This window comes from Temnothorax curvispinosus, unplaced genomic scaffold, assembly GCF_003070985.1.
Source record: "Temnothorax curvispinosus isolate PA1 unplaced genomic scaffold, ASM307098v1 QBEX01011678.1, whole genome shotgun sequence".
Classification (NCBI taxonomy): domain Eukaryota; kingdom Metazoa; phylum Arthropoda; class Insecta; order Hymenoptera; family Formicidae; genus Temnothorax; species Temnothorax curvispinosus.
The window spans coordinates 1-12274 of NW_020221458.1; the positions used below are offsets into that span (position 1 = coordinate 1).

At 35.7% G+C, this 12274-nt stretch overlaps 3 protein-coding genes across 3 annotated transcripts; all 3 read right to left on the reverse strand.

Moving 5' to 3' along the window:
• Window positions 1-925: 925 nt before the first annotated feature.
• Window positions 926-3189, reverse strand: LOC112461711. The gene is made up of 4 exons (XM_025027049.1): window positions 2855-3189; window positions 2398-2680; window positions 2193-2262; window positions 926-1731 (listed from the first exon to the last, which is right to left on the reverse strand). The coding sequence occupies exons 1-4, from the start codon at window positions 3187-3189 to the stop codon at window positions 926-928; spliced, it is 1494 nt and encodes a 497-aa protein (XP_024882817.1).
• Window positions 3190-4545: 1356 nt separating this feature from the next.
• LOC112461716 lies at window positions 4546-8511 on the reverse strand. Its single transcript, XM_025027059.1, has 2 exons — window positions 5956-8511; window positions 4546-5827 (listed from the first exon to the last, which is right to left on the reverse strand). The coding sequence occupies exons 1-2, from the start codon at window positions 6149-6151 to the stop codon at window positions 4560-4562; spliced, it is 1464 nt and encodes a 487-aa protein (XP_024882827.1). The 5' UTR covers window positions 6152-8511; the 3' UTR covers window positions 4546-4559.
• A 424-nt stretch (window positions 8512-8935) lies between these two features.
• Window positions 8936-10154, reverse strand: LOC112461714. Its single transcript, XM_025027057.1, has 2 exons — window positions 9673-10154; window positions 8936-9547 (listed from the first exon to the last, which is right to left on the reverse strand). Exons 1-2 carry the CDS (start codon window positions 10063-10065, stop codon window positions 9092-9094), a joined length of 849 nt encoding a protein of 282 aa, XP_024882825.1. The 5' UTR covers window positions 10066-10154; the 3' UTR covers window positions 8936-9091.
• Window positions 10155-12274: the final 2120 nt, after the last annotated feature.

Consider the following 12274-nt stretch of genomic DNA (forward strand, 5'->3'; position numbering starts at 1 on the left):
GCTTATCGTCAGAACTCTTTAGAAATAAACGTTAAAACACGTTCAGAGCTATACGAGAATTATAATAGAACTCACTGTTACCCATGTGTATTGTTTATTTAAGAAAGTGTTTTTATTTTTATCCAATTTCCTTCTGTTGTTGCTCGTAATTTGGCCGCTTGAACATGCATAGGTAAAATAAATTTAATAAGAGTGCAAGAAACATTATAAACTACCATTTTTTCTCAATATAGTTAATAATATAATTATTGGTATGCATTTAAATATTATATTTAAAATTTATTATGCAAAGTAAAGGTTTTGAATGTAAGACTTTTTTAGATAGAAAAGCATAGAACGGTGATTTCTATACATTACATTTACGAATTTTAGTTTTTATGTTTACAAATATTTATTTAATTAATTATATTTGCAATCTTTATATATTTATAAATTTTAAATATATATACATATATATATATTTATTTATTTAATTATAAATATAAAAATTAAAATTTGTATACAAGCAAATGTAACGTATATAGCGGGTATAGCGTATCGTCGATTTGTCAACTCGAGACTCGGCACTCGGCGAGACACGAGACGCGATACCCGAAATGCGTGGCATCGTGGTATAGCCGGCAAGCCGGCCCGTGCAAAGCGGCAACGTCACAGCTCAAGAGAGATAGCAGATCGTATGTCTGCCCTTCTCTCCCCGCTCGAAGCTTGCCGAGGGCCTAGCGTACACGGACAGAGGAAAGGCTTGCGCGACCAGCATATATCCCCTCCTTCTGAGTAGTTCGGACACGAACCATAGCATGGATACGAACCCATGTATCGTTACCCGAGTCCTCTCTGATCGTTACCGAGCGTAACGCCGTAGTTGACGTCCACTTTCTCAGAAGGCAGATTAGGACAGACGTCCCCCGAAGCCGGATGGCCGCTCTCAGGTTTCTCTCTGGTTGCCACATTCGCATCTGGCGTCATCTATGTACCCCTTTCTTGCTAGTGACTCGTTGACGTTGTAGTGATTACTCCTCAGTCGGTTAATCAACGTTATAAAGTATTTTTCTTCATTCTTTCCATGGAACCATGGCTTCTTCTTTTTTCTGTTGTAGAAGTTTTTAAAATAATAGATTCCTTTAAATCTGGCATCTTTAACTAAGAAATCTTGTGTTTTATTCCAAATTTCCTTTCTGAATTTCTGTCGGAAATCTAGAAATGATACTTCTATATGGTCATCTGCTTCCTCTTCTGCCGCCTCCTTTGCCAATTTGTCCGCCATCTCATTGCCACTTATCCCTACGTGTGATGGAATCCACACGTAGACTATCTTCTTCTTTTTTTCTTTGCAGAGTCTAAAGTGTCTTTCTCTTATTTCATTGATATACCTGTTTTTGTATACACTTAAATGGTTATTACGTATTGCTTGTAATACTGCTCTGGCATCTGTTAAAACTGCTATATCCCTTGGTCTGCTGTCCGCTTTATTCTCCATAATTTCTAAAACTGCTTTTATTGCTATGGCTTCTGCGGTGAAAGTAGAACAATTCTTCGATATGCTAATATTATATGCCACTTCTTGTTCTTCTATTACCACACTAGCGCCTAATGATTTGCCCCTTCTTTTCTTGAATCCATCTGTATAGATTACCGTAAATCCTTCGTCCATGCCATGAGTTGTTTTAATTTTCTCCAATAATTGAGCATCCGTCACTCCTTTTTTCTTCCGATAATATTCTATACTTAAATCTATATTTATTTGTTGCGTAACCATATCATATTCCATATCAAATATTTCAAATTTTCTTCTTGCCCCATTTTCTTTCTACACCATTTTATTCTTCTCTATGCTTCTCCTATTATACTTCTTTGGTGTAATGGTTGTCTATATCTAGCATAGTCTTTGTTTTGAACTAACTCTTCTATCTTTGTACATAAATCCTCCTCTCCGTAAATACTAATCTTACTTAAAAAATTCCTAGCTAATAATTCTGCTCTATCCCTGAGTAAGGTTACTTTTGCTTCCGCTATTATCACATTATTTGGAGTACTATTTCTATACCCTAGCGCTGTTCAAATTCCTAAATTTTGAGTTCTTTCCATTTTTAATTTCTGATTTTCTTTTTTCGGGAAATATACAAAATTCCCATAATCTGTAATTGATCTAATCAAACTTTTATATAACACTAATGCTGTGTTAACTTCCATACCTTTCGATTTCTTATTCAAGTATACCATTAACGAATTTGCTTTACTAACTTTACCTTTTACTTCTTGTACCTGTTTTATAAATTCTAACTTAGTATCTAACCATATTCCTAAAAACTTTGTTTCTGATTGTGCATATATTCTCGTATTTTTTAATTTTATATAAGTATTATCACATCCACCGTGTCTCGAAAATTGTACTAATACTGTTTTCTTTGGTTCTAATTGAAGTCCTAACTCTGTAAGTTGTTCGCTAATACTATTCACAGCCTTTTCCAATATTCGTTTATTATTATCCCTATTATGACCTTTGTCATATGCTGCTATATCATCTGCAAATTGCACTGATTCGTATTCTATCTGTTCTTTGTTAGTTACATTATATGTGTAAAGCGCATACAATAATGGACTAAGTACAGCTCCCTGAGGTAATCCTTTATATACTCTTCTATATTCTGATTCCTGACCATTAATAATAAATTCCGTGTCTCTATAATATAGCCATTTACCTATATACTTTCTAATATTTACCGGACATTTAAGTTTCTTTAAAATTGTCATTAATATACTATATATTACATTATCGTATGCTGAGGAAACATCTAAGAAGGCTGCCAAAACATATTGATTTGTATAAATACCGTTCCTTATATCTGTTGTTAACCTGACCAAATTTTCTGCGCATGACCTGCCTCTCCTAAATCCATTCTGGTCTCTCGCTAGCTTGTTAATTCGTTCCGCCCACCAGACCATTCGCTCGTTCACCATCCTTTCCATAACTTTTCCTACACAGGATGACAGTGCAATTGGCCTGACTTTTTCTTTTCCAGCTTTGTCAATGAACATCGTCTGATATTTCCTCCAGTCTTCCGGGAACCAGTCCGTTGTCCATACTTCATTACATATTTCTAGCATCACCTCCTCCATCTCTTCAGTTAAATCCTTCAGCATACTATATTCTATTCCGTCTCTTCCTGGTGCCAAATTGTTCTTAATCATTTGTAGTGCTCTTTTTAATTATTCTTTTGTAAACTTATCTTCTAAGCTGTCTTTCGTATTGTATACTCCTTCCTGGTCCAACATTTCTACTTGAACACTTGGTGGTGCTAGTTTATCAATTTCTTTTCTAATTTCTTTTTCTCTATTTTTGTTCGTCCAACTGTTCCAATTTATCTTCTTTTTAACATTTTTAAAAATTCTTATTTTCTATACATATGTCTGACTCGTAAATCTGTTAATTGATGCACAGAATTTATCAAAACTTTCTCTTTTTTTTGTATTAATAATCTTCTTTGCCTCCGCTTTTCTCTTGTTGTATTCTACTGAATGAAAATCCTTCTTTTTTTTTTAATTATTTAACGCTCTTTGTCTTCTTGTTATTGCTTCATCACAATCCATATCCCACCATATAACTTTTCTTCCTCTAAATTTTTCTCCCGTCATTCTTTTATTCTGTTCCTCTTTTTTATTCTGATCTCTTGTTTTTCTTCCATCTTCCGTGATGTTTTCGATCGTTGTTTTAATTACCTTGATAAAAGCTGAATATTTTTCTTCCTTGTTGATCTTATTTCCCAATAAAGTCTCTTTATATTCTTCTATGTTGTCCTTAATTATTTGTTCCATTTTATATTTGTACTCTATCCATCTTGTTTTTTTAGTAGAAAATCTATTCGTTTTCTTCATGTAGCTTTCTATTTCTGTTGTTAACCGTATTTCTACTGGATGATGGTCTGAATCCCAAGTGTCATTAATTTGTTCATATTCAATATCATCACATATTCTTGAGGTGGCAAAAAATAAATCTAAATTATTTGAATGTTGTCCTATTGCTCCCACTCTTGTTAATGTATTTAGATTGACACATATATATTCATTATCATACATGTTTTCATATAAGTATTCTCCTTGTTTGTCTATATCATAGCAATTCCATAATGTATAGTGTGCATTAAAATCTCCTGCAATAATATTCTCTAAGTTTTTAGTTTTAAATTTGAATATGTCTTTCCATATTTTATCTGTTATTTCTCCCGGTCTTCTCTATATATTGCAACAATATTGAATTTTTCTTTTGTATTGATAAGTCTTACACCTATAATATCAAAAATATCATTTATTTTTTGCCAACCATTTATGATTTCAAATTCTATATTTTCTTTAATACTAATTGCAACTCCTCCACTATTACCTCTACTTAATTTACAGTACGATTTAAATCCTGGTATATAAATGTTATTTTTATTACACTTTGTTTCTGTAAATATAATTATATCATATTCTTGTGCTCTTTTTATTATCTCATTTTTCTTACCATGAAATCCTCTGCAATTCCAATTAACTATTTTTAGATTGAATTTACCAAAATCTTGTTAGCGCTGTAAAGAGTCCGATCGAACTCTTACACGCGCTATCTGTTGCTCTTGATCTCTTCTGAAATCTCTTTTCATATCGCTAACTATCATTCTTTGTTTTCTAATTTTTTCCTCTAGTTCTAATTCTTTTTTCTTTTGTAATATGTCTTGTTTGATCTTATATTTATCTCCCTGATTTCTTATTTCCTTTTTTTCTGATCCTTGGATCATTTCCTGTATAATTCTTCTAAATTCCCAGTCTTGATTAGTATAATATATTAATTTCGCTGCTAGACTTGTAATGATATCTCGATCTCTGTTCAGGCCTACTGGAATATTTACTTCTTCTTCCCTCTGGCCTTGTCTTTCTTCCTCTGGAGTATTATTGTCCGATTCTTCCTCTGATGTTTCTTTATCCCATCCTGGTTGTTTTTTCACTTGTTTTAGGGCTATTCCTCTTTTATCCTTTGTAATTTCTTCTCTTCTGTTGTCGAATTGTTTATAGTAATTTTCTTGTTTATTCTTCTGTGTCGCTAACTTGTCTTTATATGTATTAGTTTTCTTCCTGTATCTATCCTCCCTATCTTCTTCATATGTTATTAGTTTTCTAGATGTCTGTGATTCTTCCCATCTTCCTTCCATCTCTTTTCTTGGTTGAGAAAGTTTTGGCCATTGAGCCGGTGTTTCATATCTATCATATGTTTGTTCTTGTGCTTTGTCTTGTTCTTTCCCAGCCAGTATTCTTTCTGCTTCCCTACGAGATACATTATTAAGTCCCATTGCAAGATTTATATTTTTTTTTTTCTCGTATTCTCTGCACATTCTCCATGTAGATCTGTGGTTGCCTCCGCAATTTCTGCATTTTGTATCTCTCGTGCAGTTTCCATGTGCCAGATCTCCACATATTATGCATCTCTCTTCACTCTTGCACAGAGCTTTTATGTGGCCGAATCTAAAACACTTAAAACATTGTTTGACCGATGCTATGAACGGTCTAACTTTTATTGCTGTTCTACGTCCAAATAGATCAAGACTTTTCCGGACTTTATCACCCATAAATGTGATTATTAGATTTCCTGTATCCTCTTTCGTCAGAATCTTCTTTTCTTTATCCCACTTTTTCCTATACATCCTTCCGATTTTTAGAACATCATCGTGGTCATCCATTGAATCCCATAAATCTGAAATGCTATCTCCCCAGTCGGTGATCACCCCGACAAATTTCGATCCCCTTTGGTCGATTTCTGCCGATAATCCTGTCTCCTCTGTAAGGTTATTGATTCCTTCTAAACAAATATTTGCATTATTACAATTGTTAAATTTACATATAGCCGTTGTATGTGATAACATAATAATATCTTTTGGGAATATTTTTTCCTTGTTGCTATTTTCCAAATTTTAAATCGATTCTTACCTTTTTTTGTCTGTACTCTATCTTTATTCAGTTTAAGTACTAATCTATATGTAATATTGGTCCCTTCTTTGAATTTAACCTGCTTCTGGTTTGCCAGTTCAGACGCGTCCAATTCACTGATTCTTTCTAGTACGCCTGCACGATTCATATATTCCTCTCGTGCCGTCCTCTCCATGGCTTTGCTATTTTCCTCCATACCCGTATTTTGTTTAATTTTCACACCCGAATTCGATTCAACACGTTACACGTGGTATTCGCGTGTTGCATCACCTCCATATCTATCTCCATCTCATTCGCTGATGCATACCTGCAATCTTCCGTGGTAGTGTTTCCTGATTCGTGCGTTGAATCTTCCGTGCTGACGTCATCGTTACCTGATTGGCTGTTCCTTTCTTCCCTGTTGTCCATCTTCATAGTAGACATTTCTTATAGAATTTTGGCGCGCTTATCCTTCGCCATCTTTTTTTGTCCTACCGTCTGCCATTCTCCATCCTTCTGTGAGAGTCCCTGTGTATCCTCTTCTCTATTTTCGTTTGAACCGTCTTCTGCGGCTCTTTTCCTCTCGCTAACTAACTCGTTCGCTACGACATCCATTGCTGATTTCTTTGTATCACTTATCGAAAGTCGTTCCCTCGCTTTTCGTATATCGTCAATTCTCCCGAATTTGTGCTTGACTTTATTCCCCCCTTCACGGGGGGAAATTTTCTTTTCCCCCTTTGACTTGGCTATCCTAAGAGTCGTATAAGCCCCTCGAAAACCCCTAATCTACTATCCGTATCCGCTAAAAAACCCCCCGAAATTAATTAAACTTTCGCGGTCTCTAGCTAGGTTAAAACGCATGTGTTCGCTACGGCGCGGCGGCCATCACGCAACTCCGCCTTCGGCCGTAAATTAAGTATAGGTTAAGAAGATAGTTGAAAAGATGACAGGTTTAACTCAGAACACATGTAAATCTTAGATTGGGACAAATTTTAGACTAGGAAATATAGGATCAAGAATAAGAAGAGGAAAAAGAGGTAAAGGATAGAAAACAGAGGAGAGGACAAGAGGTAGGTGAAAGAAGCGCTGTTATAGAAGAGGCTATACGAAACAAGGGAGGATTAAATGTGAAGAGGATTATCGAAGAAGGAAGAAGAAAAAGCAATCGAAAATCTCTAGAGTTCCGGGTCAATGGAGATGGAAAGAAGAAAGGTGAAATAAAGGACACAAGGATGGGCGAGCCTAGAGGTGTTCTAGGAAATGGAAAGTAAAAGAAGATAAGCATAGCTGAGGAAAGATTAAGCCAACGATGAAGAAGAGATGAGATGAAAAGAAGAAAGGTATAGAAAAGCTATTGGCGTATTCCTGGAACAAGGATTGGCGAAACTTGTCTGCGTTGTAAGAAAGAAAAGTAAAAGAAGGTGGAAATAGGAAAAAGAGGTAAGAGGACACGCAAGGCTTGGTGAGATAAGGAAAGGAAGAAGAAGAAGGAAATGCGGAAGGAGAAAAAATAGGAGGATATGAATGTTACAGTTTAAAAAAACGCAGCAGTTTTCTGGAAATATTAGAATCTTTAGATGGCACGGAGGCGAATCCAGATATATTAATTATGCAACGGTAGATAGGAGGCATGGGAAGATAACTAGAGAACGAACGTGCGAGGAGGAAATATATGTTGCTTCGGTGGAAACCAGAGAAGAAGAACTGGGAGGCAATTTACTAGGAGCGAATGAGAGGATTTCTCAGTGTCGAGGATTTTGGCAAATAAGGAAGAGGAATGGAGCACAGAAGTTATTCGAGTTAAATGAATTTAAAAGATCAGGAAGATTAGGAAGATAATATATTGGAAGAAAAAAAGAGGAGGTAAGGGCATATAGGGAGGTGTGATGAGTTTGGAAGGGCTGGGGACATAGGATAGCATTAGTTAGGTAGCAAGAGTTTTGTTATTAGTCAATTTTATTATATGTATTGTAAGATGAGAGAGTTGCGTTAATATTTGAAGGTAAAGGTAAAGAATTATTAATATATTAAGATGTGGTTAAAAAACAGGAAATAGTTGTAATATTAAGGTAAAGGTAGGGATAAAGAAAAAGAGAGAATTAGGTTTTTGATTATAAAGTATATAGAGAATATGCATTGATTTAGAATTCAAGTTTTATAAGTTTTAGGATGTAAGGAAGGTTATTTTAGAAACAAAGCGAGATATGAGTCTAAAGAAGATTTGGAAAAAATTTAGAAATAAAAAAAATAAAAGAAATATAGAGAATATTAGTTGTTGCGCGTAGCGGTAAGAAGGTATGTGTGTGTGTATAGGTGAATAATGTCCGTTTCTTGGCTTGATACTGCCGAAGTGGACTAAGTCAAGTATTTCTGAGTTTAGGTTGTGAGTTTGACGTGCAAATAATAGGTTTAGGCGTGTTGGGTTTAAGGAATGGTTTTTCTAGAGGAAATTAAAAAGTACGGAATAAGGAATTAACAGTGTCACGCGTTAAGTTAAAAAAGTTGGTATGAGTGTGTTTAAGGTATATTGTAAACCAAGTCCATTTCATGGCTTTGTATAGCTGAAATAAAATAAATCTATATCTATATCTATATCTATATCTATATCTATATGTATTCTAAAAAGATACTGATCCAAAGTATGCTTGAATATCAAAATTAATATTTCAAGTAGCTTTTGTATACTCAGCTTAAAAATGAAAATATAAAATATAAACAAATTTCACATTTTTGTATAAGATTCCAAATTTCATGTACGGTTTTATAACTTGATCCTCCTAAACAATAATTTAATTTGCTAAAGAGAAATTGGTGTTAATTAATTAAGGTTTACCTTTTACCTGACTTAATATGTACAACAAAATTACACACGTTGTATAATTATTAATATAAATTCTACATATTTTTCACAGCTAAATTATGGAAATATAATCTGCAAGCTGATGATAATGTATCTCACGTATACTATAATCACACTATTAACATACTTCCAAGAAAAGAATATTTGTAAAAATTTTTAATACATTTAATTCCACGATGCTATACTTATATACAATATCTATATACAAGAATACAGGACCATATGTACAACAGTCATATGTACTTTCATGTATTTTAATGCATTTTCTTTTATAACACACTTTGCTCTTCATTATTGTTATATATCTTTCTGGTCAGTATCTATCAAGGATACATTCAAATAAACGTTCTTCTCCTGCACAACTCCACAAATCTTGTTGCTGCATGTGCTTTTATTTGGCAAATCTTGACTGGAGCAGACATCACCTACCTCTGACTCTACCAAGCTGTTGACTTTCGATATCTGACTAAGATCTGTATTCTGCATCTCAAAACTCGTGTCTACAGAACATTCTTGACTGCACTGCAAATCATCCAAGTTTGTCTCCTTCGATAATTTGCTTCCAGATCTTTCTGTCAAATCGCTATCGGCTAGTTTTGAATTAAATGGGGATTCATTCTCAGGCCTTTCACTTTTACTCGTATCTTTGGACTCATTTAAATTTTTGACTAGATCTTCCCAGGGATCTTCCAGAAAAGAATCTATGTCTACATACACCGATACATTCACTTGCCTATGTGCTCCTCTGTAACTCTAAAAAGATGTAAAACAAGATCAAGTAACTTGTACTGTTAATAATACCGATCTTAAAATGCTCTCACACAATGTAGAAGGATCTCCATTGTTCGACACAATCTCTCAGTCTGCCAAGCACTTACCTTTCTTTTTTGCCTGTGGAACTGCTTAGGGAAATGCTTGTAGGCAGGGTACTGGTTATTACAGTTCGATCTTGGCGTGGCGTGATAGTTACCCCTATAATTGTTATACCATCCACTACCTGGACTGCTGCATTCACCGGCAGGGCTATACTGACTAGCAGCATTATACTTTTCGTGCCGCGTCATCGGCGTGCTGACGTTCAGAGGGATGAAATTATCGTCGCAAGGCTGCGACTCTGCACCACTTACAGGGAAACGCTGGTAACTGTTACTCTCCGTGGTCTGATAACCTCTACTGTTCGCGTTCTCATGCGACTTCCAATTGTACGGCGTGTGCTTCGCGCCATACGGCCGGCCACTGTGCGTAGCATTGTTCAACGGCGATCTCTTCATTTTTCCCGAAAAACGAACACGTATCAATCTCACGACATGCACCTGCCATCTGCCATTCGCTTCACGGACCAAACATTGAATATACGAAGAGAAACAAGACACAAGACATAATAATCGTCGTGGCATCAAACCGGATATGACGTTTTTGATGGCGGTTTATTTTGACTGTTGAATAAATATTAGAGCTCGGAAAAAGAACCAGATAACCGGGTATCCAGATACCCGTCCGCTTGCCCGTTAAGGCCTTCACACATAAAATCGCGTAAGGACGTAAAACGTAAGCGTAAGAAAATCGACCAATCCCAATCAAGTATTGTGCTGTCCGTAACCCCAGTAGGGGAAAATACTCGATTGAGATTGATCGATTTTCTTACGCTTACGTTTTACGTCCTTACGGAATTTTATGTGTGAAGGCCTTAAGGAGGTTCGATGGCTTCATCGGAGGGAGTAGTGGGACGCGGGGGTTCTGGAAACAGCGCACTAGCGTTTGAAGTAGTGGGAATGAAGGGGATTGCTCTGATTGGTCGCCGCGTGTATAATGCGTGCTGCTGTTCACGTCGTTCACGACCATGACAGTTTAGCAGACGAAAAATCAAGCAATTTATGCTTTAATAATTAATTTTTCTACGAAATGTGCGGTAACCTTCCCCTTTCTTTCGCTCATTTATTTGTAAATTATTAAGTTACATGTGCAAATTTTTTTTTCTTTATCATTTGCATTTTTTCTTGCACTTATTTCATTCCGAAGGTATATGCAATATGTTATTTCCCATAAAAACCTATGTTAAAAATGCAGCCAGTTTCATAAAATTTTAATATGTTGTTCTGGAATGCAAAATATAATTATGTGAATTTTTGGGGAATTTTTCACCGTCCCGTTTTGAAAAAAATCTAATCCAAAAATTGTACTTTTTAAATTTTTGGAGTAGATTTTTTTCAAAACGGGACGGTGAAAAATTCCTAATAAATTAACATAATTCTATTTTGCATTCCAGAACAACATATTAAAATTTTATGAAACTCTCTGCATTTTGTTGTAGTCATCGAACCTCCTTAAGGAAATCTTGCAGTGACAAGCGAACTTCCTCGATGTCGATAATGGCCTAGTTTACACCGATCTCTTGATACGCGTATCAAATAGTATATTTGAACTGATCAGCCAATAATCAGACTTATTTACTAGTTATTTACTATTTAATACGCGTATCAAGTGATCGATGTAAACTAGGTGTCAACCTTTCTAAATTTGTTTTCCTTATATCTGTCTTTGAATGAAAAGTAGCAGCAGATCGTACTGATTGGCTACAAAATAGAGAAGTTCTAGGAACTCGAGAACTTCTCTATTTTATAGCCAATCAGTACAATCTGCTGCTACTTTTCACTGCCCATGAAATTTCACCTTTAAGGTGGAAGCACATAAAATTGCAAGAGCCATGAGCAAAATGCAGAACTCATATGCGCATGCGCTATGGTATCTGCATTCTGCCCATGGCTTCTGAATTTTCAATCTACATAAAAATACATAAGCATAGTTTATGTAGATTGAAAATTCAGAAGCCACAGCCATGGGCAGAATACAGGCAGATACCATAGCGCATGCGCATATGGCTTCTGCGTTTTGCTCATGGCTCCTGCAATTTTATGTGCTTCCACCTTTACGCGTTGTGCAGAAGTGTGTGCTCCCTGCTTTAAGCAGGGAGCACACACTTCTGCATAACGCATAATGCCCGTATCACACTAGCGATTGGCGATTGCATCTATGTTTGCATTTACGTCTCTAGACCAATCAAAAAATAGCTGCTGGCGATTGCGATTCGCGATTTCCGTTCTGATTGGTCAAAAGACGTAGACGCAAACGTAAATGCAATCGCCAATTGCTAGTGTGATACGAGCATAATGCGTAAGCATAAGAAAATTGATTGGTCCATACACATGTGCATAAGAAAATAGACCAATCAATTTTCTTATCCTTACGCATTATGCGTTGTGCAGAAGTGTGTGCTCCCCGCTTTAAGGTCTATCCAGACAAACTTGCATAGGTGCATAAAGAAACGGATTGGTCTATTTCCTTATGCACATGCATATGGATCAATCAATTCTCTTATGCTTATGTTTATGCGCTATGCAAGTTTGTCTGGATTGATCTTTAAGCGGGGAGCACACACTTCTGCACAACGCATAATGCGTAGCATAAGAAAATTGATTGGTC